At 54.3% G+C, this 23,053-nt stretch overlaps 2 protein-coding genes across 7 annotated transcripts; one reads left to right on the top strand and one right to left on the bottom strand.

The window, feature by feature from the left end:
• Positions 1–419: 419 nt before the first annotated feature.
• Positions 420–16,869, top strand: ADCY4 (adenylate cyclase 4). 6 transcript variants are annotated; one of them, XM_047737500.1, is made up of 25 exons: positions 425–627; positions 951–1,157; positions 2,428–2,625; positions 2,712–2,873; positions 3,509–3,658; positions 4,541–4,689; positions 4,768–4,879; positions 5,576–5,703; positions 5,858–6,016; positions 6,276–6,408; positions 6,611–6,784; positions 9,612–9,655; positions 9,782–9,868; positions 10,072–10,141; positions 10,475–10,572; positions 11,243–11,573; positions 12,197–12,307; positions 12,568–12,752; positions 12,910–12,994; positions 13,449–13,607; positions 15,354–15,500; positions 15,782–15,889; positions 15,982–16,096; positions 16,426–16,550; positions 16,635–16,869. In XM_047737500.1, exons 2-25 carry the CDS (start codon positions 999–1,001, stop codon positions 16,785–16,787), a joined length of 3,342 nt encoding a protein of 1,113 aa, XP_047593456.1. In that variant the 5' UTR covers positions 425–627; positions 951–998; the 3' UTR covers positions 16,788–16,869. The 6 variants fall into 6 exon arrangements, 3 of the variants coding, with proteins under 3 accessions (XP_047593456.1, XP_047593455.1, XP_047593457.1); XM_047737499.1 differs by having other exon boundaries at positions 425–642; XM_047737501.1 differs by having other exon boundaries at positions 429–1,157; positions 11,243–11,327; positions 11,436–11,573.
• A 1,981-nt stretch (positions 16,870–18,850) lies between these two features.
• LTB4R (leukotriene B4 receptor) lies at positions 18,851–22,998 on the bottom strand. Its single transcript, XM_047737078.1, is given in 5 exon segments — positions 18,851–20,071; positions 20,676–20,801; positions 22,084–22,149; positions 22,152–22,400; positions 22,989–22,998. Coding segments are annotated over 5 exon segments (1,506 nt in total). The 3' UTR covers positions 18,851–19,016.
• Between the last annotated feature and the right edge of the window lie 55 nt (positions 22,999–23,053).

Below are 23,053 nucleotides of genomic sequence, written 5' to 3'. Positions count from 1 at the left end.
TGCCCCAAATTCTTCCCTACATTCTTTTTTTTTTTTTAAGATTTTATTTATTTATTTGACAGAGAGAGATCACAAGTAGGCAGAGAGGCAGGCAGAGAGAGAGAGAGAGAGAGGAGGAAGCAGGCTCCCCGCAGAGCAGAGAGCCCGATGTGGGGCTCTTCGATCCCAGGACACTGAGATCATGACCTGAGCCGAAGGCAGAGGCTTTAACCCACTGAGCCACCCAGGCGCCCCCTCTTCCCTACATTCTGGCTAGCCTTCACTCTAGCACTCCATTCTCCCCGTGCCCAAGGGCTCCACCCCTATTTTGACACTTGCTGCACAGCCTGGCCCAACCCCTCGCCTCTCCCAAGGTTGCATTTGCCTTTCTGCAGGGAGCTGAAGGGCGAAGGCAACGACGGTGTTAGGGGAGACAATGAGGGAGGGAGGAGGCCTGGGGAGTCCGCCTCGGCACGGGAAGGGGCCGGGCAGTCCCGTCGGGGAAGTGGGAGGGGGCCCCCCTCCCGGCGCCGGGAGGGAAGCGCCTGCTGCCTGGGGCTCTGAGCCACTAGCTTCTCGGCGGTCGATCGGGACTCCACCACCAGCTGTCCTGGGCTCCCTCCTCAGGCCTGGCCCATTCAAGCCGCGGTAGAATCGCGGGCAGTGAGTTTGGGGGGCGGAGGGAGGACCTCGAGGCTCCCTTTCTTCAATCCCAAATCCTGCTTCTCCCGGAGACGAGGCTTTTGCTAGGGCATCTCTGCGGTCTGGGTTTGACGGGGGGAGGAGCGAAAGATGGGGCAGTGTTCTCACAGCCAACTGAGAAAAGGCTGGGAGGCTACAGGGAGTGCCTGGCGGATGGGATTGCCGCGAGGCTGGGGAAACGGGATGGAAGTGGCTTGGACCCAGTGAGAGAGGCACAACTGGGGTCCGGACCGGCCACAGGCAGTAACGCTACACCTGGCCCTCCCCAGCCCGGGGTCCGCCCTCCACCCCGGCTAGGCACCGGGGCAGGGAGGACTATGGCCCGCCTCTTCAGTCCCCGGCCGCCCCCCAGCGAAGATCTCTTCTACGAGACCTACTACAGCCTGAGCCAGCAGTACCCACTGCTGCTGCTGCTGCTGGTGATCGTGCTCTGCGCGCTCCTGGCGATGCTGGCTGTCGCATCAGCCAGCGGCAGGGTGAGCGGGGTTGCTTCTGTTGGTGCGGGGCTCCCTCCCGAGGGTGGCGGGAGGGTCACCGCCTCGAGGGCGTTTTCTGGGTAGGGACTTAGGGCGGGGTCTTCTTTTCACCGCGCGTTCTTTGCCGGAACCCAGGAGAGAAGCACTGAGCCTTGCTAGGAAATGTAGTGACCCTGGACAAGTCACTGCACCTCTCTGGTCCGTAGTTGCGGAGCCGCTGCGAGAAAGCTGAGCCCTGGGTGTTTTTAACTTTTCTCAGGGTACTGACAGACTTTTTGAGCTTCTGTGATCTGCTGGTTCTAGAGTAAATTCAACACCGGGTTTTCCAATTTTCCAGAAGGGAAATTACACTGGGCCCCGTGGGAATCCGTTTCCTGGTTTTCTTTCGCTCAGAAGGGCTGTGGGGCAGCTGTACCCATAGACTCTAGGAAGGCATCCTCCATCCCACTCACATTTAGTCCCCAAATAAAGCCATTTCCAGTTTCTTTCTTTTTTTTTTTTTTTTTTTTTTTTTTTGAGAAAGGGGGTCTTCAATTCCATTTCTGGAAATATCTTGCTCCAAGTTTTCTTTTCACTTTTTGGAGGCAAGCTGGGGAAGCCACTAAACTGACCAGTTCTTTCTGGGCCACCTGGAAGTCCAGAAAGAGGTGGAGACACAGGACAGGGACAGGGGCAGGAGGTCACGTCCAGAGGTGGGTGGTGAAAGTGTAGGGCTCCCCTGAATCCCCACCACTGCCGGGAAGGGAGGTTCCAGGTGCCCCTTGCTGCTAGAGCACTTCTTGGGGCTGGGAGGGGCTGCTCCCAGACCTGTGCCCAGGGCAGGAAATCTTAAGCAAATTGGCCAGATTTGGATACACTCATTCCTAAGTGTCCCATGAGGTAGGATTTTTCACTTGCATGCGGACCCGAGGATGGTATTCTAATTCCGACCTGACAGATAAGAAAACAGGCTCAGAAAGGTCCCGGATTCACAAATGCGCCATATGGGTAGACTCTGGGTAGATGGCCCAAGCCTTCCCCATCCCGGCTGCCAGTGAGATATTAGGTTGAATCATATGAGACAGCAGGCTCTGTAGATTAAAAACAGATTCTTGGCAACTTCCTATGGTTCAAGCTAATCTGAATGGCCGGCCCAAATGCCCTGTCTCCTTTTCTGACTTGAGTTAAAGACACTTTCCAGAAGCAGGCTGGGGGGCTGCCTGCTCTTCAGCTTGGAGGAGCTCCCCAACCTCCGCACTCCAGTCTTTCCACAAGCACCCCCTACCCACAGGATCTAGTTTCAGACCCGGGCTTCCTGACCACTGTGCTGTGTGCACTGGGTGGCTTCTCGCTTCTCCTGGGCCTGGCTTCCCGTGAGCAACGACTGCAGCGCTGGACACGTCCCCTATCGGTCCTCGTGTGGGCAGCGCTACTTGGGCTAGGCCACGGCTTCCTGTTCACTGGGGGCCTGGTGAGCGCCTGGGACCAGGTGAGAGGAGCGGCAGGGGGAGCAGGGAGCAGGAGCACACTCAGGCCAAGAGCAGCCAGCAGCTTCCGGTGCCTCTGCTTCCCCAGGTGTCCTTTTTTCTCTTCATCATCTTCACGGTGTATGCCATGTTGCCCTTGGGCATGCGGGATGCCGCAGCTGCGGGCCTTGCCTCATCACTGTCCCACCTGCTGGTCCTTGGGCTGTACCTTGGACCTCAGCCGGACTCCCGGCCGCCGCTGCTGCCCCAGGTGAGAATGCACGTAGCACAGGATGCGCCCAGAGGCCCGGTGGCGCGCAGGACTGGATCTACTGGCCGCCATTGGTTCCTCTGAGCATGCGCCGACCGCTCGCCCCGGCTGCGACTCCACAGCAGGGTGCCACACTAAGCACAGGATACAGAACCATAGCCCCAGACGGTGCCCTCAGGGAGCTGGTACATCACTGCAGCCAGAGGATGCAGACACTAGAAGACGCCTCTGGGCCCACGGGGAAGGGACTTCACCAGGGGACCAGAGTTGTGGGGACAGATTTGAATGACAGAACCTTCACAGAGAATGTAAAAATTGGAGCTTGAGTGGTTTTGTGCTCAGGGGCCGCGGAGGGGCTTAGATGGTGGGGTGGTATTCCAGGCAGAGGAAACGTGTGTGCAAGGGTTTCTAGACCTAGGAGTCCTCTTTGGTGCACAACTGAGTCTAGAGCAGAGATACTGGGGCCGGGAAAGCGCCCCCTACGGGCACGGCAGTGTGGCACCGATTGCCTGGAAATACTTAGGTCTCAAACTGTGGAGTCCTCCTCAATCCTCTTGGAGAAACTCCAGCTGCGCTCGTAACCACTGCCCCACCACCTGCGGCCAGCACCCTCTAAGGCTGATCCTCTCCTCCAGCTGGCAGCAAACGCCGTGTTGTTCTTGTGCGGGAACGTGGCTGGAGCCTATCACAAGGCACTGATGGAGCGCGCGCTCCGCGCCACGTTCCGGGAGGCCCTTCGGTCCCTGCACTCGCGCCGGAGGCTGGACACTGAAAAGAAGCACCAGGTATGCTGGGCCTGGGAGGCTAGGCGGGACCAGGGTTTGAGAAAGGAGTTGTTTATATCACACAAGGGGGCTCCTTTGCAAGGCGAATGACTTTGGGCAAGCTACTTGCCCTTTTCTCTCCTCCTTTGTAAAATGTGGCTACCACCCACCTTGGAGAGTTAAGTCTCAAAAACCCTGAAGCTTGTAAAAGCAGTTTTTCTTTTTTTCTTTTTTTTTTTTTTAAAGATTTTATTTATTTCTTTGACAGACAGAGATCACAAGTAGGCAGAGAGGCAGGCAGAGAGAGAGAGAGAGGGAAGCAGGCTCCCTGCTGAGCAGAGAGCCCGATGCGGGACTCCATCCCAGGACCCTGAGATCATGACCTGAGCCGAAGGCAGCGGCCCAACCCACTGAGCCACCCAGGCGCCCCAAGCAGTTTTTCTTTTTAACATTACTCCTTTTTTTTTTTTTTTTAAGATTTTATTTATTTGACAGAGAGAGAAAGATCACAAGTAGGCAGAGAGCAGGCAGGGTACAGGGAAATAGGTTCCCTGCTGAGCAGAGAGCTGGATGCGGGGACTCAATCCCAGGACCCTGAGAACATGACCTGAGCCAAAGGCAGAGGCTTAAACCACTGAGCCATCCAGGCACCCTGTAAAAGCACTTTTATGATACTAAATGAAGAACTTTAATTCTGGCATTGGTGCTGGGAGTTCAGTCCCTAAAGGTGATTAGTCCCTTAGTGCAGGATGGGGTGCTGAAGCCCAGCTCTATGTGATGGGAACACCTGGGGGAGTACTCTGGGGCACACTAGTGGGGCTGGGGAAGTGGGTGAGCTCCTAGATTGTTGGGAGGCTGGCCTTAGGTTGCAAGAAGCTGGTTGTTCATAGTGATCTCCTCTAGGAACACCTACTCTTGTCCATCCTTCCTGCCTATTTGGCCCGAGAGATGAAGGCAGAGATCATGGCACGGCTTCAGGCTGGACAGGGGTCATGGCCAGAGAGCACCAACAACTTCCACAGCCTCTATGTCAAGAGGCACCAGGGAGTCAGGTATGAGAGAGGATGGCCAGAGGGGAAGGGGGGATGGGCTGAGATCTTGGCCCCACTGACACCTTCTGCCCTGCCCAGCGTGCTGTATGCTGACATCGTGGGCTTCACACGGCTGGCCAGTGAGTGCTCCCCTAAGGAGTTGGTGCTCATGCTCAACGAGCTCTTTGGCAAGTTCGACCAGATTGCCAAGGTCAGAGGGGACCTCCCTCCCTACCCAGGGACCTTCAAATGCCCACCCCGGAGAACCCTTTACAAGGGAAACTCCTGCCACCTACGATCCCAGTCCCATTTCAGAGCCCATGTATTCTAATGGAAGATATTCCAATGGAACTAGGAAACCCTTTCAAACAACCCCAGGTATGGAGCTGCTCACCACACACCTCAAACCTGGAGAGACTTCTCAACAATGCCCCACAAATGCCCCAATGACAACACCCCTAAATATGCTCAAGCCCTCAGTGTAGGGGGTCTCTGGACACTACAACCAAATCTAGAGAGGTTTTCAGATGTTTTAATCTTAGATTTTCCAAGGGAAGTCTCCGCCTCATGCAACATCAGTCCTGGCCAGCACTGCCTCCTGTTCAGACCCCAGGGATGCCCCCCCAACAAACCTAATCTTCAGTTTCCCCCAGAAAACTGCAGTCTTGAGGCCACACTCATGTGCTCAAATCTGAATACACCCTACACGTGCCAAAGCTGGGGGAGAGCCACCAACCTCAGCCAGCCCCATATCAAGTTAAGGGAATCCCTAGATCTGACTCAGAGACTTCCAACCTCAGAAGTTGTTCAGGAATACCATTTGCTCCCACTTGTCCCAGTCCCCTTGTGCCTCCTCTGACCTCTAACCAGGTGCCCCTCCTCCCTCTGCACACACACACACTCCCAGGAGCATGAATGCATGCGGATCAAGATTCTGGGAGACTGTTACTACTGTGTCTCTGGGCTCCCACTTTCCCTGCCCGACCACGCCATCAACTGCGTGCGCATGGGGCTGGACATGTGCCGGGCCATCAGGTCAGCTCAGGTGGGCGGGCAGGAGGGCTACCCAGGGATGGATGTGGGGGAGGAGCAGGCAGGGTACTGGAGGACCTCTTGGAGAGAGGGAGGTGTATGGCATGCATAGGTGCCGAAGATAGTGTTCAGACTGTCCCCTGCATACCCTGCTCAGGAAACTCCGCGCAGCCACTGGCGTGGACATCAACATGCGTGTGGGCGTGCATTCAGGCAGCGTGCTCTGCGGAGTCATCGGGCTGCAGAAGTGGCAGTATGACGTCTGGTCCCATGATGTCACGCTGGCCAACCACATGGAGGCGGGTGGCGTGCCAGGGTGAGACATGGGGCTGCAGGAGGCCACAGGAAGAAACCAGCTAGGCCTTGCATGTGCTGCCATCCTATTCATAGTTTCCTAAAATGAGCACAATCCTACCTGGGGCTCAGGGAGATCCTGATGTGCAGGGAGGGGTGCTGGGAGACACCTCTGGGAGCACAGGGCCTTGTTTAAGGTCAGACCTCCAGGAAGTACCCTGGGAAAAAAATGAGAGGTTTGCAGGCCCTCCCTCCTGACTCTCACTGACCCTTCTTTCCAGACGAGTGCATATTACAGGGGCTACCCTGGCCTTGCTAGCAGGGGCCTACGCTGTGGAGGATGTATCCATGGAACACCGGGACCCATATCTTCGGGAGCTAGGGGAGCCCACCTACCTCGTCATCGATCCCCGGGTAAAAGCCCAGCCTGGACCCCATGGGCTGGCCCATACTAACCACCCACAGCTGACAGGCCTGATCTCTTCTCCTATGCCAAACATTGAATTCCTGGATTCCAGTGTGTGCATCAGCGGGGAGGAGAGCCAACCTTCTAAGGGGTGTGGGGAGAATGTAGAACGCATTTGTGATCTTGACTCTCAGCTCTCATATGCCCCAGGCTGAGGAGGAGGATGAGAAGGGCACTGCAGGAGGGCTGCTGTCCTCTCTCGAGGGCCCCAAGATGCGTCCATCACTGTTGATGACGCGCTATCTGGAGTCCTGGGGCGCGGCCAAGCCTTTTGCCCACCTGAGCCACCTAGAGAGCCCTGTGTCCACCTCTACCCCTCTCCCGGTAAGTGCATCTCCATCTGAGCCTGAGCACTTAATAACCCCACCCTCACCACCCCTCCCGACTTTCCTGTCCTCACCACCAGTGAGTCACTTGATGACATCCCAAGGCCCTGAACAGTCTGGGTGACCCAGTCCCTGGTTCAGGCCTTTCCTTGCCCTTCCTTCCAAAGAAAGGGCAAAGATCACTGCCCTCTGAGCTCACCTGAGATACAAAATCCTATAGGCACTATGTCCATTGTTCCCCAGCCTCCACTCGGGAACCCCCTTCCATCAGTACCACAGAGGTATAGCCCACACTCGTCCTGGGTCTGAAGCCAGTGCTTACAGCCATTCCCACTGGGAAATGTCTCTGTCCAACTCCATTCCTGAGATTGGACCCTCTCTTTTCAACCTCACTAGGACTGGGAAGGTGCGGACAAATCGGTTCTTGTCCCACTCTCCAGCATTGGTGTGAGGATAAAATGAGGTGACAGTGAAAATCTCACATGGCCTTGAAGGAAGTCATCCTGAGCAGGCAGGGGTCAGGGAGAGAAGGAAGAGGACACCAGGGGACGGTGGATTACTGGTTGATCCTGTGCGTGTCACCCTCAGCTCATCGGTGACCCACTAGCTAATGCAGGAGCCTTTATCTCCCCGACTAGCTGGCTCTCAGGGTTGATGCTTGGTAACAAGCACCAGAACCCTCTCTTGCAGGGACTGAGGCCATGTCCCCAAAGGCTTGCCCCAGGAATAGCTTCCTCAGCCTGCTCTCCTCCACTTCACCTGATCTTCCCCAAACTTTCCCAGCCACCTTTCTGCATATCTTCTGCTCAGAATCTTCTCTACTGGGTAGACCCAGTTGGGTATGTGGGATGACTTCAGAGTACCCTTTTTGTGTTCTATCTCCCCACCCCACCCACCCAGCAGGAAAGCAGGCCAGAGATCAGTGAGCACTGTGGAGTGGGGTGGAGGCAGGGGGAACCTTGGCAGCAGTGGTTCAGGAGAATACCTAATACTGAGCCTTAACATAGAGTAGGGGAAGGGCCAGAAGGGCTTAGTGGGCAGGAGGGAGAGGAAGAAAGAATCCAAGACCCTTCTGACCCCTGCAGGATGAAGCCCCCCAGGGGGAGATAGAGTAGAGGGCGGGCTTTGATGGGAGCCCAGGGACTGTGAGACAGTGTTGGGTGTAATACCTGTGGTGAGATGCCCCCAAGAATCCACGCCACACCTCCCCAAGACCCACTAGTGTGCAGGCTAAGAAGTGTCAGGGTAGAGAGGTAGGAACCCCTAATTCAAGGGTATCTCCCAAGTCAGGACTTTACCAGCCCAGAAATTCACTTCCCACCCCCTGAAGTGCCAAGCCCTCAGTCAGATGTTAGAAAACCTGAGAATCACATCAGCTTACCCTTACAATGGGGACCTCTGGGGTGTTGGCGCACGGTTTATACTAGTGTATACCATCCATCCATCCAACCATCTATCCATCCATCCATCCTTACACAATCTTAAACCACTTACCATGTGGCAGGTACTAAGCTAGTTCTTGAGAAGACAGAAATGAATAAAACGTTTTCCCTGCCTTCGAATAACATATAGGCATTGAGCAAGGTAGTTTGAAAAAAGTTAGGCTCAGACCGAGATGCATAGATGGGCTCCTACCTAGAACATCCCTTTTAATCTCCCTTCTCCTCCCCTCTCCCTCTCCTATATGTCAGGTTTGGGTCTGTGGGGACGATGTGGCCCCTGTGACCCTGCTGCCTTCACTTGAGCCAGGGGAACAGGAAAGAATGGTCCCCAGACACCTGGCCCTGGGCAGTGGCCGCTGTGCTTCGCTCTCTTTCTTGGGGCTTTACTTGTCTGCTTGCTTTTGATTCTTTGCACACAGCATGCCTTCCTTTTTTTTTTTTTTAGTATTTTTTTAAAAATTTTATTTTTTATAAACATATATTTTTATCCCCAGGGGTACAGGTCTGCGAATCGCCAGGTTTACACACTTCACAGCACTCACCATAGCTCATACCCTCCCCAATATCCATAACCCCACCCCCCCTCTCCCAACCCCCCTCCCCCCATCAACCCTCAGTTTGTTTTGTGAGATTAAGAGTCACTTATGGTTTGTCTCCCTCCCAATCCCATCTTGTTTCATTTATTCTTCTCCTACCCCCTTAACCCCCCATGTTGCATCTCCTCTCCCTCATATCGGGGAGATCATATGATAGTTGTCTTTCTCCGATTGACTTATTTCGCTAAGCATGATACCCTCTAGTTCCATCCACGTCGTCGCAAATGGCAAGATTTCATTTCTTTTGATGGCATGCCTTCCTTTTACTGCAGAAAAGAATGAGTGTGACCAGGTTTGGTTTTTTCCTTCCTCCTTCCCTTCCTTCTAGGTTTTTTGTTTTCTGCTCCCACCACGCCCCAGCTCAGCCTGACCACAAGGGAATCAGAATGTTTGGCATTGTCCCTCAATTTAAACCAACAAGGATCTTTGGGCATGCTGGGGGGATAGGCAAGTCTCCGCCTCTGGGATTTGGTTAGTCCCTAGGGAAGATGACCATCCCTCAAACCTACAGGGTTGTCTCATTAAGTGGTAGAAACTGAGGCAATAAGAGCATAAGAACCCTGGGTGTCTGAAGAGTCCGGAAGAACCTTTAAGGAATAAATGTGGTTTGACCCTTCCCTTAAGGGCAGGTGGGATTTGATGGAAAGAGGAAGTCATCAGAAGCAGGGGAAACACATCAGATGCTCAAGGCAAAGGACGTGTATAGATATGGAATACCTCACCCTAGAGAGGCTTCAGGGATGCTCAGCATTGCCTCATCTCCCCCTCCCCTGTGTTCTCCCAACAGGAGAAGGCCCTTGCCTCCTTCAGCCCCCAGTGGAGCCTGGACCGGTGAGGAGGCCCCAGCATCTCTGTCTGAGTGACCTGCCTCCATCCTCCCTAGGGGGGGCTGCTCCTGCTTTGCCCACATGCTGTGGAGGGTCTCCTGTGGTGATAGGCTGGGCTCTCACTGTGCAGGAGCCGTACCCCCCGGGGACTAGATGAAGACCTGGATACTGGGGATGCCAAGTTCTTCCAAGTCATCGAACAGCTCAACTCTCAGAAGTATGGAGAACAGAAGGCAGCTGGGAGGGGTGTGGGGCTGGGCCCCCAGGTAGCAAACGGGTGTGTTCCCCTGATGACCCAGCCGGAAGGGAGCAGCTTCCCTGCTCCAGCCCAGGAAAACACACATCTGGCCACCATGGCCCCCCACCCGCCTTGCCCTGCCCTTTCCTCTCTGGGGCTCACTGCCCCCCACCTCCCGCCAGACAATGGAAGCAGTCAAAGGACTTCAGCCCACTGACACTGTACTTCAGAGAGAAGGAGCTGGAGAAAGAGGTGGGTGTGGGGGGTGGCAGTGGAGAATTTTCTAGCCTTAGTTCCAAGGCCTTTCTGGCCTTGGAGAGCTGGCAAGCCCCATGGTCATACCTCACCCCTCAGTTTGTGATTCTAGGCTGAGGGACTTGTGCCTCTCTCCAAATGGAGGTAACCCTATAGATTGGATTACTAGGTGGGGATGGGAGGGAGGAGGCCGGCTCCTGGGAGAGCCGTAGCAGCTACCTGAGACTGAATGGGAAGCTGGGATACCTGCTCCTTGCCTGCAGTGGACATTGCCAAGGTTACGGGCAGCCCTGGTCACTCCTGCCGCCACACTGACCCCTGTCCTTCCAGTATCGACTCTCTGCCCTCCCCGCCTTCAAATACTATGCAGCCTGCACCTTCCTGGTCTTCCTCTCCAATTTCATCATCCAGATGCTGGTGACCAACAGGTGAGAGCCCCAGGCAAGGGTGGCCCTGAGTCTCAGACACAGACCACCAGGCTCCTGCTGATCCTTGACCCACACTTTCTTCCTTTACCCACTTCCCTTTGGCTTCAGACGCGGAGCCACAGAGGAAGTATGTATTCTGGGAAAGCAGTGATAATCACAGCCTTCATTTTTACTATCACACATCCTGTGTACTGTCTACGTAATCTGAGCACTTTCACATGCCTATCTCTGGGGTCCTGATCACTTTTCCATGAAACAGGTTCTGTTTCATTGAGAAGCCCAAATCTCATAGCAGATGAGCCTAGGAAGCAGGTCCTCATTTTTAGCCCATGGCTGGGAGGGGCTGCAAGGACTCGTCTAAACACAGCCAGGTGGAAGAGCTTTGGCCTGAAGGCTCAGAGACTGGCTTAATGCAGCCTCGGCCCCTCGTGAGCCCCCTGCCGCCTTCCAGTACTGTTCCTGCCCCACCCCACCACCGCCCTACACCCCCTCAGCTTTCCTGGATCGTTGGCATGCAATGCCTTTTATCAGCGCAGACCCCAGCGGGGGCCAGTTCAGATCCCCAGGACTGTTCCTCCCCACATCTCCCAGCCAGGGTACACAGCACCCTCCCAGCACACAGAGCATCTTCTGACCCTTCAAGGCCTCACTCACTCTTGTCTCCCTTTAGGCCCCCAGCTCTGGCCATCACCTATAGCATCACCTTCCTTCTCTTCCTCCTCCTCCTCTTCGTCTGCTTCTCAGAGCACCTGACGGTGAGGTGGGCTGGGGGGGTGGAAGTGGTGAGCTGGGCCCTTACCACGACCTGGCCTGAGATGGGGTACCCCAGCCACATGGCTAAGGTTCTTGTGCTCCTTCCACAGAAGTGTGTCTTGAAAGGCCCCAAGATGCTACACTGGCTTCCCACACTGTCTGGCTTGGTGGCCACCCGGCCTGGACTGCGAGTTGCCCTGGGCACTGCCACCATCCTCCTCGTTTTTGTCATGGCTATTACCAGCCTGGTGAGGGCAAGAGGGGGCCCCAGGCAGCCCATCAGGGCCTGTTGGACCCATTAGAGGCTGAGTGGGGAACCCCTGGATTTGGGAGAGCAGCTACACTGAGGCCAGGGCATTCTGGCAATGTTGGATGCAGTATAAAGAGTAAAATTAATCTGCCACCTGTATAATTGTTCATAGCTCTCTGGTGGACATCCTTCCTATCTTTTCTGTGTAGGCAGATATTCGCTGTTTAGCTCACTCACGATGATTTTGTAGCTGAGTCTGGCAGATTTTTCAGAACTTACAGAATTCTATCCTCCTAGAATTCTATCTCTGAAAGACACCTTAGGAATCATGCCCTAGCCAAGTCACAGAAGAGGAAGCTGAGGCCCAGAGAGGTTAAGTGGCTGGCAAGAGATCACACAGTGGCTCCACTGGCAGACTAGCACTCAGGACACCCTCACCTCCCATCCCTGACTGCCCAGCAAGGACCCCCGCGCTAAGGCTCCCTCACCAGCCAGAAATGGCAGGATCTCCCCCTTTGGAGAAGTCTGGCCCTCATCCCTAGGTCAGCCGAAACCCAGCACAAGCCACCACTGGGCCCCAGGAGCTGCCTGCCCACCTCAGCTCTTCACCTCCTTCTGCAGTTGTTCTTACCGGCAGCATCACACTGCCCTTCCCGGGCTCCCAATGTGTCCTCTGTGGCTTTCAACCTCTCCTGGGAGCTCCCTGGGTCCCTGCCTCTCATCAGCGTCCCGGTGAGTGTTCCTCACAGCCCTGAATCACTTTATCTGGAGCCTGCCTTTGCCTGTCTGCTACCCGTTTAGTTGAAAAACATTACATCCTGTGAATTGGGATGGATATAAAACACAATTGGTGTGTGTTTGTGTGTATGACACTTCTTGTCCCCAGATAGGACCTGGGCCCTGGGAAGGGTGGGACAGGAGCCCTGAGATATTCTCCGACCCCGGCATGTGGCATATGCCCCACCCCTTGACAGCCCCACCCCACCCCACAGTACTCTATGCACTGCTGCGTGCTGGGGTTCCTGTCCTGCTCCCTCTTTCTGCACATGAGCTTTGAGCTGAAGTTGCTGCTGCTCCTGCTGTGGCTGGGGGCCTCCTGCTCCCTCTTCCTGTACTCCCATGCCTGGCTGTCCGACTGCCTTATCGCCCGCCTCTATCCAGATCCCTTGGACTCCAGGTGTGCATCGCTATGGAACAGAGGTGCCCAAAGCTGTCCTCAACTCACTGACCTGAAAGGGGGAGGGTGGCTAAGGGTTACGTGGGCACTGGGGGTAGGGAGGAGGCCATCGGGAAGGGGCAGGGCAAGGGGCAACCCTGATCCATGGCCTCCTCAGGCCAGGGGTGCTGAAGGAACCCAAACTCATGGGAGCTGTCTCCTTCTTCATCTTCTTCTTCACTCTCCTTGTCCTGGCTCGGCAGGTAAGTCACCCAGCTCAACCCAACAGAGCTTCCCTTTAAAGGGGGAGGCAGGGTCCCCATATTTGTGGCTTGGTCTCTCTCACCCTTTCCCTCAATCTTACGTCTTCAGGGTTGAGCCCAAATAGTGTGTCCACCAGAAGCTTCTAAGTGAACCTTCCTGCTCCCTTTCTTTCTCCTTCACTCCCCAAGGGAGGTGCCCTCAAATTCTCCCTCCCTCGTCCCTCCCACCCCAAGTCCAGGAAAACCACCCATGAGAAAAAATCTGCTGCCAAGTCTGTCTAGTTTGAATCTAGTTCCAAGGTAGCCTCCCCAGGGTAGTCAGCCCTTAGGCCTTCTCTCTAGACTGGGGAGTGGTATGGTTTGAGGCATCATGGAGTGGGTGGGGGGTGAACACTCAGGAGCTGAGGCTCCCCCTGCACCGTGTTTCCACTTGGGCCCCTGGTGACCTTGCCAGAACGAGTATTACTGCCGCCTGGATTTTCTGTGGAAGAAGAAGCTGCGGCAGGAGCAGGAGGAGACAGAAACAATGGAGAACCTGACTCGGCTGCTGCTAGAGAATGTGCTCCCCGCACACGTGGCCCCCCAGTTCATCGGCCAGAACCGGCGCAATGAGGTGACTCCCACCCCTGACTCCTGAGCCCCAGATGCCACAGGAACTAATTTTGGATGAAAATCTTGGCCCTCGGCCCATCATCTCTGGACTCCCCCACATTGGGTTGGGTGGCCGCCTGGGTCCCTGTCCCTGTCAGGTAGGTGCCTCCGTTTTCTTTTCTTTTCTTTTCTTTTCTTTTTAAGATTTTATTTATTTATTTGAGAGAGAGGCAGTGAGAGAGAGCATGAGCGAGGAGAAGGTCAGAGGGAGAAGCAGACTCCCCATGGAGCTGGGAGCCCGATGCGGGACTCGATCCCGGGACTCCAGGATCATGACCTGAGCCGAAGGCAGTCGTCCAACCAACTGAGCCACCCAGGCGTCCCAGGTGCCTCCGTTTTCATAAGCTCTTAGGCTTAGTCTGCTGAGCACAGAACCTCTGCGTTCCAAGTACTTACTTAGAAGGAGTGTCTTCTCCAACCCATGGCCACTCCATACCCTCCAGAAGCTTCTTCGAGTGTTGATGGGAGATGTATGGAGAACATACACCCAGCCCTCTGGACCTGCACTATCCAGGATGGTAGCCAGTAGCCATGTGGGGCCATTTACATTTAAGTTAATTAAAATGGAACATTCAGGGGCCTTAGCCTCACTGGTCACATTTCAAGTGTCTAAGAGCTGCTTATGGCCAATGGCAACCATATCAGACATCACATACTCAGAACTTTCCTACCACAGGAATTTCCATTGGTAGATGTTAATCTCCATCCTCAAATGCTCTCTAGTCAGACCATCAGAGAAGGTCACCCACATATTAGCGCCATTTTGCCTGTACTGCCTGGACTTCTCCCTGTCTGCTATGGAGATACTGTTGGCCTGTCTTGAGGAATGTTAAAAGAAACAGGTCAGGGTCTATTCACAGCTTTATGCCCCCACCAGTTGCTCTCTGCGCTCAAGGTTGGCAGTAGATCTACTTCCGCTACTCTTATTTATACTGGGACTCTTGTAACTGTTCCTGTTTCTGTCTTCACACTGGCTGCTAGAAAGCCCAGAGCCAGAACCTAGGACTGACAAGGACTTCGGGTCACCCCTTTTGTGAACCAACTTTGAATAGGATTCCATCTTTCCTGTCTTACTTTTATTTTTCCTTTGTCACATTTCCCCTATTATTTTATCTTTCCCCTATTATTTATCTTGAAGCTATCTTTGTAAACTGAGTTAACTGGCTTAATACCCATTAGCAGCAAGATAGGACAGAAAGACAGTTCCTACTGATATGATCCCAGTTCTTGAAGAGGCGCCTCTCACATTGCTATGAGGTGACCCTGACTCCAAACCCCTATCTCTCCTGGAATCATAATGAGACCCAATCTTTGACTACCGAGTCACACATCCAGGGTAACCTGGCCCTATCCCTCTCCCTCCTCTCCAGTCCTTCTTAAATAGAGGAGTAAGAGTATAGACACAGGGGGGGCGCCTGGGTGGCTCAGTGGGTTAAAGCCTCTGCCTTCGGCTCAGGTCATGATCCCAGGGTCCTGGGATCGAGCCCCGCATCGGGCTCTCTGCTCAGCGGGGAGCCTGCTTCCTCCTCTCTCTCTCTGCCTGTCTCTCTACCTACTTGTGATCTCTCTCTGTCAAATGAATAAATAAAAAAATCTTTAAAAAAATTTTTTTTTTTTAAAAGAGTATAGACACAGGGAAGGGAGCCCATGCAGACCCACAGGGGAAAGAACGTGGCTTGCTCCCTCATCCCAGCCTCCCACCCTCCAGGATCTCTACCACCAATCCTACGAGTGTGTCTGTGTCCTGTTCGCCTCAGTTCCAGACTTTAAGGAATTTTACTCTGAATCGAACATCAACCACGAGGGTCTAGAGTGTCTGCGGCTGCTCAATGAGATCATTGCAGATTTTGATGAGGTGACAGCTCCAAGGGTCCCCCAGTCCTGGGTGCTAGAATTTCCCACCAGTCCCTCCTGCCCACTTGCTCTCCGGCCAGGGGCCCATGCTCCTCTCCCTGGCCCTGCCGCTCCTCTGATCCCCAGCTCTCCAGCGACTCTTCCCACGATCCAGTCTCCCTCCTGCCACACTCCCTGACCCCACAACCTGGTCCTTTGTCTCTAAAGGCCTGGGGCTGGGCTTCTGAGATGGAGGAGGGAGGGAGTAAGAAAAACTGGGGACACAACCTCCTTTCTGTACAGCTGCTCTCAAAGCCCAAGTTTAGTGGGGTGGAGAAGATCAAAACCATCGGCAGCACTTACATGGCAGCCACAGGCTTAAACGCCACCTCTGGACAGGACACACAGCAGGTACAACCTCCCTTCCTCTCCTACCAGCCCCACTCTGGGCTTGCACTGCTGGGCCCTCACTGCCCCATCCTGGTGGTCCGGCCCATTGCTAGGATGCTGAGCGAAGCTGCAGCCACCTGGGCACCATGGTGGAGTTTGCAGTGGCCCTTGGATCAAAGCTGGATGTCATCAATAAGCACTCATTCAACAACTTCCGCCTGCGTGTGGGTGAGGGCCCTCTCTTGCTGGGCCAGTCTGGGACTTCCTCTTCACCTTCTTAGGCTCTTCCTCCCCCAAGTCATTTGTTAGCTACTCTCCATCTCATCCCTGGACCCCTTCCAGCCTCATCCCTGGAGGCAGAGCATGAAGCTGCTGGGCCAGGATCTCTGGGGGTCAGCTACCCCTTCTCTAAGCCACATCCCTCCAGACCCATTCTCCTTTCTTCTGAGATCTCCAGGTCCTTCACCATAAGTCTTGGAGCTTCCTTCTCCTCTCTCCCTCCTCAAATCTTCCCCCAACCACCTCCCAGGGCCCCTCTTTACCATACCTCTTGTCAGGGTTGAACCACGGACCTGTAGTTGCTGGAGTGATTGGGGCCCAGAAGCCTCAGTATGACATCTGGGGTAACACGGTGAACGTTGCAAGCCGCATGGAGAGTACAGGAGTCCTGGGCAAGATCCAAGTGAGGAGGCACATTGGAGGCACGGGGTTGGGGGAGGGGATAGGGCCACCCCCACACTCCAGGCTCACACCCTTTCAATCACAGGTGACTGAAGAGACAGCCCGGGTGTTGCAATCCTTAGGCTATACCTGCTACAGCCGGGGCATCATCAAGGTCAAAGGCAAAGGGCAGCTCTGCACCTACTTCCTGAACACAGATTTGACACGAACTGGCCCTCCCTCAGCCACCCTAGCCTGAGACCCCCACCCATCCTCTCTATTCTAAGATCTTCAATAAAAAGACTCTGGGGGCACCTGGCTGGCTCAGTGGGTTGAGTGTCCAACTCTTGATCTTGGCTCAGGTCATGATTTCAAGGTGGTGAGATTGAGCCCCACATTGGGCTCAGCACTGAGTATGGAGCCTGTTTAAGATTCTCTCTCTCGGGGCGCCTGGGTGGCTCAGTGGGTTAAAGCCTCTGCCTTCCGCTCAGGTCATGATCCCAGGGTCCTGGGATCAAGCCCCGCATCGGGCTCTCTGCTTAGTGGGGAGCCTGCTTCCTCCTCTCTCTCTCTCTCTCTCTCTGCCTACTTGTGATTCTGTCAAATAAATAAAATCTTTAAAAAAAAAAAAAAGGTTCTCTCTCTCTCCCTCTCCCTCTCCCCCTTCTTTCTCTCCTCTATCTATTAAAAAAGAAGCAGCAGCAGCAGCTCCTGGTATAGCTACAGAACACCTCCTTGCCTCTCAGCAGGATGCTTCTTCCCAAGCTAAACTGAGTGTCCATACATGAGTATGATCATGAGTGTATTAGAAAGGAGTGATTCTGGGGGCGCCTGGGTGGCTCAGTGGGTTAAGCCACTGCCTTCGGCTCAGGTCATGATCTCAGAGTCCTGGGATCGAGTCCCGCATCGGGCTCTCTGCTCAGCAGGGAGCCTGCTTCCTCCTGTCTCTCTGCCTGCCTCTCTGCCTGCTTGTGATCTCTCTCTGTCAAATAAATAAATAAAATCTTTAAAAAAAAAAAAAAGAAAGGAGTGATTCTTCACAAGCTCAGGAAGAGGACTGCCTCGGCCTCCCTGCCTGATTCCAGCATTTTGTACACTTGGAAGCATAAAGAATTTTAGCCACATGGCTCAAAATAAGGATTTGTCTTTTCCTGTTTCCCACCCACAAATATTGGCTAGGAAAATGTCATTTGACCTTTATTCATTCAATAAACACTAAATAAGCATCTACTCTGTGCTTCCAAGGCAGCATGGGCACTAGAAGCCTGGGAAATGATCTGTTGGGTCCTTCCCTGTTGTCGAATTGACCCATGCTTTCCAGCCAAGACCTGTAGACAGTTTGGGGCTTCTCTTGTTCTCAGGTCCCTCAGATACCCTCTAGCTTCCTTCGCCAGGTGCTGATTTAGATGGGTCTTGAAGTATCCCTGGTTCATTCCTCCTTGCTCATATTTGGAGTCTGTGAGCAATATCTTGACACCCTAGGTTTGTTACAGATGTTACCCATGGATTTTTGGTTTTTCTCCTAGTTGCTCTTAATTTACAGGAGAGATTATGAAAGTACACTGCTGCCACTTCTTCTGCCATCTTCCTAAAATGCAGATGGAACAGAACCAGTCTCAGGCTCTAAAACAACAGTCATCACTCAGAAAGAAAGACTTAACTCTCTCACAGGAATCTTAATTTCCTAAGAATGACCAGGGTTACAGAGGGCATCAGAGTGTATTTTGGGTACTGGCAGAAAGCTGATGTGCAGAATTCCACGGACTGAGATCTGATGAGTTTGTTTTCAAGTGAAACCTCTTTGGAAAATGGAGGGAAGTCCCCTAGAACATTGCCTACTGAAAGGACAAAGATGAGTAGCAGGAAGTTGGAGTCATGGTAACAGTGATACCCATCACGAGCTTCAGGGTAGAAGTCCCACAGCAGTGCTAAGTGTACTTAGAACATCCGCTGATTCAGGGAGTCTGGAGTGATAGGCCTTCATGGGTGGTCTTCCTTGGTCAGCTCCTTCAGGGGTCTGTAGCCCTGTATTGTTCTAAGTATGATCTGCAGAACCTCAGAATGGGGGAGGAGAGGGGATTCTGATTTCTGTGCCTTTGTGTCTCTTTCCAAACTGAAAATCACGGGAAACTAAAGGATGTGCCTCTCACCTGTTGAGAAGGACCCCCTCCGCTAAAAGTGCCAGGAGCATCCCTCTTGCCCCTAATGCACATGCCCCACACAGGGCTGACCCAACGTGATACCAGTTTTAATCTCAAAGCTGCTCCAGGCTTTCATTCTGCCCTTACCTGCCCCGCCCCGCCCCGCCCCTCCCTCCTCTTCCGCTCCACCCCACTCCCGTTCTACTCCTCCTCCTCCTCCTCTTACTCCTCGAGGTAAACTGGGTCAGGCCAATGTGGGGAACATTCTGCCACGAGGACCGCCAGCGTCCTTCTACCAGCAGCAGCAGCAGCACCGCCAGCAACCCCCAGGGCTAGTTCAGTTCGCTTCACTGGAGAGCGTCGATGGAGTCGGCGAGGCTCCCAGAGGGGCCAGCCTCTGAAGGGGCGGGAGCGCCCCTCACCGTCTGGCCCAGGGTGCCCCCGCGGCGGGTGCTGGACGCCTCAGAGCCGGTGCCCTCCAAAAGCTTGGCGATGAAGCCCACGCCGGCCGAGCGCAGAAGTCCACCGCCGGCGCATGCATACAGCACGGGGTTCACGCTACTGCTCAGGAAAGCCAGCGCGATGAACACGTGGCGCGCCAGGAACAGCGGGTCTCCCATGGGCGCCGCGCCCCTGCCCGCTAGCACCCGGCCCGCGTCGACTAGGTTCACCAAGTGGTAGGGCAGCCAGAAGGCGACGAAGGCCAGGATGATGAGCACCACCAGGCGGCCCGTGCGGCGGCTGCGGCGGAAGCGCCGGGCCTGCAGCCGGCGCCTGATGTCCAAGTAGCTGGCCACCACCACCAGGAAGGGCAGCAGGAAGCCGGTGAGGGCCTCGAAGAGCAGATGGAATGCCTTGGCTCGCTCGCTGGAGTACGTTGGGAAGCAGCGGGTCTGGTTGTCCTGTCTCAAGCTCACGTTGCGGTACATAATGACAGGTATGGCCAGCAGAAAGGACATCACCCAGATGATTCCTAGCACCCACCAGGCAACGGCCTTGGTACGAAACTTCTGGGACACGAAGGGGAGGGCGACTGCCAGCGAGCGGTCCAGACTCATGGCGGTGATCAGCAGGACGCTGGCGTACATGCTGACTCCGCAGGTATAGTGAAACAGGCGGCAGCCAAACAGTCCAAAACCCCAGGCGCCCTGGGCCACAGAGTAGAGGAAAAAGGGGGCGGTAAGCAATACAGCCAAGTCTGCCAAGGCCAGGTTCAGCACCAACAAGGCAGTGACAGAGCGCTTCCGCATCTTTACCAGGATGCTCCACACCACAAAGCTGTTGCCTGGAAGCCCCACAGCCAGCGCCACTGACAGTAGGATGATAGTCAATGGAATGATGAACATGACCCCTAGTGAGGAGGTACTGCCCAAGATGTAGGGTCCGTGGCCACTGCGAGGACCTGGAGGGTGAGGGCGAACACAGGCATGAGCGTAAGGGACCAACGTTTCCTGACACCTAGCCTGAGTACTCTAGTCCATCTCCAAGATCAGCAGTGGCAGATGCACCTCTGCAATATATTGCCTTCAGCACTTCATCAACGGACCTGTCTTCAGGGGACCTGGCAGAGCACAAAGACTGGTTTTCTAACTGGATCATGGGGCTCCTTCCTGCCCACGGAACCAATTGCAAAATATGGAGCAACAGCAGCCCCAGTACTTTCATACCCTTTCTGCCTCCTTCCCTTCTGAGACCCAGAACCACATGGGGGATGGGGACCTTCCTTACCAAAGCTGCACCCCTCAAAAGCCTAATTTCTCTGTCGCCTGCCAGGCCCTTAGCCCCCTCAGTCCCACTGACTTCCTCCAGTCACTGACCAACTCTCTCCAGAGCTGCCCAGGGCCCACCAGGAAGAACAGAGATGGGGAGGAGTCTGAGGCTACGAGACAAGAACAAATCCTCCCCCGTCCTTTTAACCATTGCTCAGGCCTTCTTTGGAAATTCCTTTGCACCTTCTCTCACGGTTGTATCCTGCCTCATACCTCCCCTACCCCTAGGATACTTACTTCCAGGCTTTGCTGGGTACCGGTGGGAAGCTGGTGCCAATCTCAAGGCTGGGGCAGAGTGGCGTAGCCTATTCCCAGACCTGCCCCTGTTCCAGGGTCCCCAGCCCCAGGTCTGGTTGCTGTCAGCTAAGTTCGCCAGAGAGGAAGTACCAAGAAGCAGAGGAGGGGGAAGACACATCATGCTGAGGGTGGGGCTGAAAGTCCTAGCCCTCCCTTCACTGTGGGGTGGGGGAGAATAGTCTTTGTGTTCCAGAAGAGCCTAGCAGGGAGGAAGACTCCTCAGGGGTGGGACCAGATGAGAAGAGCCCAGGAAGGTGCAGTGAGAGGAAAGGGGTGAGGGGAGTGAGTAGGCTGGGGTGTGGCCTCAGATGCAGGTCTAGACTAGAGAGTTGGATAGAGTACTAAACTGTCATACAGGAGAAGGAGGGAGGGATGCCAAAAAAGGGAAATGGGCTCAGATTGAGAGGCCAGAATATGGGTATCTTTATTTATTGATTTATTAAAGATTTTATTTATTTATTTGATAGAGATTACAAGTAGTCAGAGAGGCAGGCAGAAGGAAGCAGGCTCCCCGCTGAGCAGAGAGCCTGATGCGGGGCTCGATCCCAGGACCCTGAGACCATGACCTGAGCTGAAGGCAGAGGTTTTAACCCACTGAGCCACCCAGGTGCCCCTATGGGTATCTTTATACCACTGTGTAAATAATGTAGATTTTTAGATTAATAGGAAGTGTATGTTAGACCTGTGGCTAAGTTATGGGTTCGGGTTTAGGTAACATCAGGGCTTAAAGAGGACACCATCCTGTCTTTGGCTTGGGTTCAAGCCATGGGTGGAGTTGGCAGGGGAGCATCCGCATTTATTCCCTCATTTAAAGCGGTTGCTTCAGCTCTAGGTCAGTCAGTTCTCCCTTCCCTTTGGCAGAAGCTGAAGTCCAAAGGATCTCCTTAGTATCCCACAGAATTTCAGTTTCTGCCCCCTTCCCCAGCCACTTGCCTTGCACTTGCCGATGTGGCTTCCCTGCCACATGAATCTGGATTTAAGATCTGGGCACTGGTCAAAGAGGTCAGCAGCACCTCTTTCCTACCTTCCCATACTTGGCTGTCTGGTCCCACCTTAGACACACAGAAAAAGTAGAGGCTGAGCAGAGGGAGAGGTGGTAGTGGCAGTGATGCCTCACACCTGCCCTGCCAGGAGGGGAAACCAGGAATGTGCAAGGAGGAACAGCCCCCTGAAATGGTCACTCTTCTCCCTTCCTGGAGGGAGGGCAGTCTCCCGCTTTGACCTCTCCTGCAGGGGCTAACATCCGAAACATCGTTCCTTCAATCTGTGAGCCTTCCTGCTTCCCTGCCAACTCTGTCACTTGTCAGGAAAGATGCGGCCTGTGATGGTGGTCATGGAGGTCCTTTACCCTTCGCAGCAAGCCCACTTTCTTTGCTTTGAGGAAAGCCCAGTGCAGAGCCGACCCAGTAGCTTGAGGCAGAGGATGTGATGCAAAGAAATGGGCTAAAACCGCAGCAGGAAGGCAGGGTTGAGGAAGGGCCTTCTGACCACAGTTGTGAGACGGGGACTTTGGAAGAGAGGAAGTTAGGGAGCCTCTGCCCCTGCACATGAGACCCGGAAGAAGCCCCTGCTGTCCGTGTCTCGGGAGGTTCTGACTCAGGGCTCCAGGGTCAACCAGAGGCTCCATCTGATAGAAGCTGAGCTGTCTTTGCCTCCTGTCCCACACTACTCCCCACCTCCATGTCTCTCAATGGCCTTTCTTTCTCCACCCCAGACTAGCTACTCTAAGTGTACTTCCTGACCCCCACATCCAGAGCTCCACCCCGCCCTAGTTTGGGTGGCCCTGGCATGACCCTGAGGACCAAATTTCCTTAGATATTTCTTGGCCTCTGCCTGGGTGGTGTAAACAAACAGTCACTAAAGCAGAACCTGGGGTGACGGTCCGAGGCAGCACTCAGGTAACCGGCCAGTGATGTTTGCCAGGGACTGAGGGGACTGGGACAAGAGGCTTTCAGCACTAAAACTGGGAAAGTCTTGGGCTAATCGGATGAGTTGGTCAATCTAGTGACCACATGTGTGTGCATGTGGACACCCTCTAAAAATGAATCCTATCCTACCTCTCCAAACCCAAAAGCGTTTGGATCCAAAACAGCTTCAGGACCTAGAGATGGAAAGACTCCCAAAGATGGGGGCCAAGAAGTATTGGAGAGTGCTGAGTTCTTGGGGGGAGTCAAGATTTGGCAGAGAGAAAAAAGAGACAAAGAAGGGGGGCGCCTCCTTGAAAAATTCTTCCTGTCCTCCAGCCATCCACACCATTCCCCATACCTGCTCAGCCCCAGGCCCCAAACGTCCCCAGGGTGAGCATGTGCAGTCTCCTG

This window comes from Lutra lutra, chromosome 7, assembly GCF_902655055.1.
Source record: "Lutra lutra chromosome 7, mLutLut1.2, whole genome shotgun sequence".
NCBI classification, from domain to species: domain Eukaryota; kingdom Metazoa; phylum Chordata; class Mammalia; order Carnivora; family Mustelidae; genus Lutra; species Lutra lutra.
This window is presented reverse-complemented; position numbering and strand designations above follow the sequence as displayed.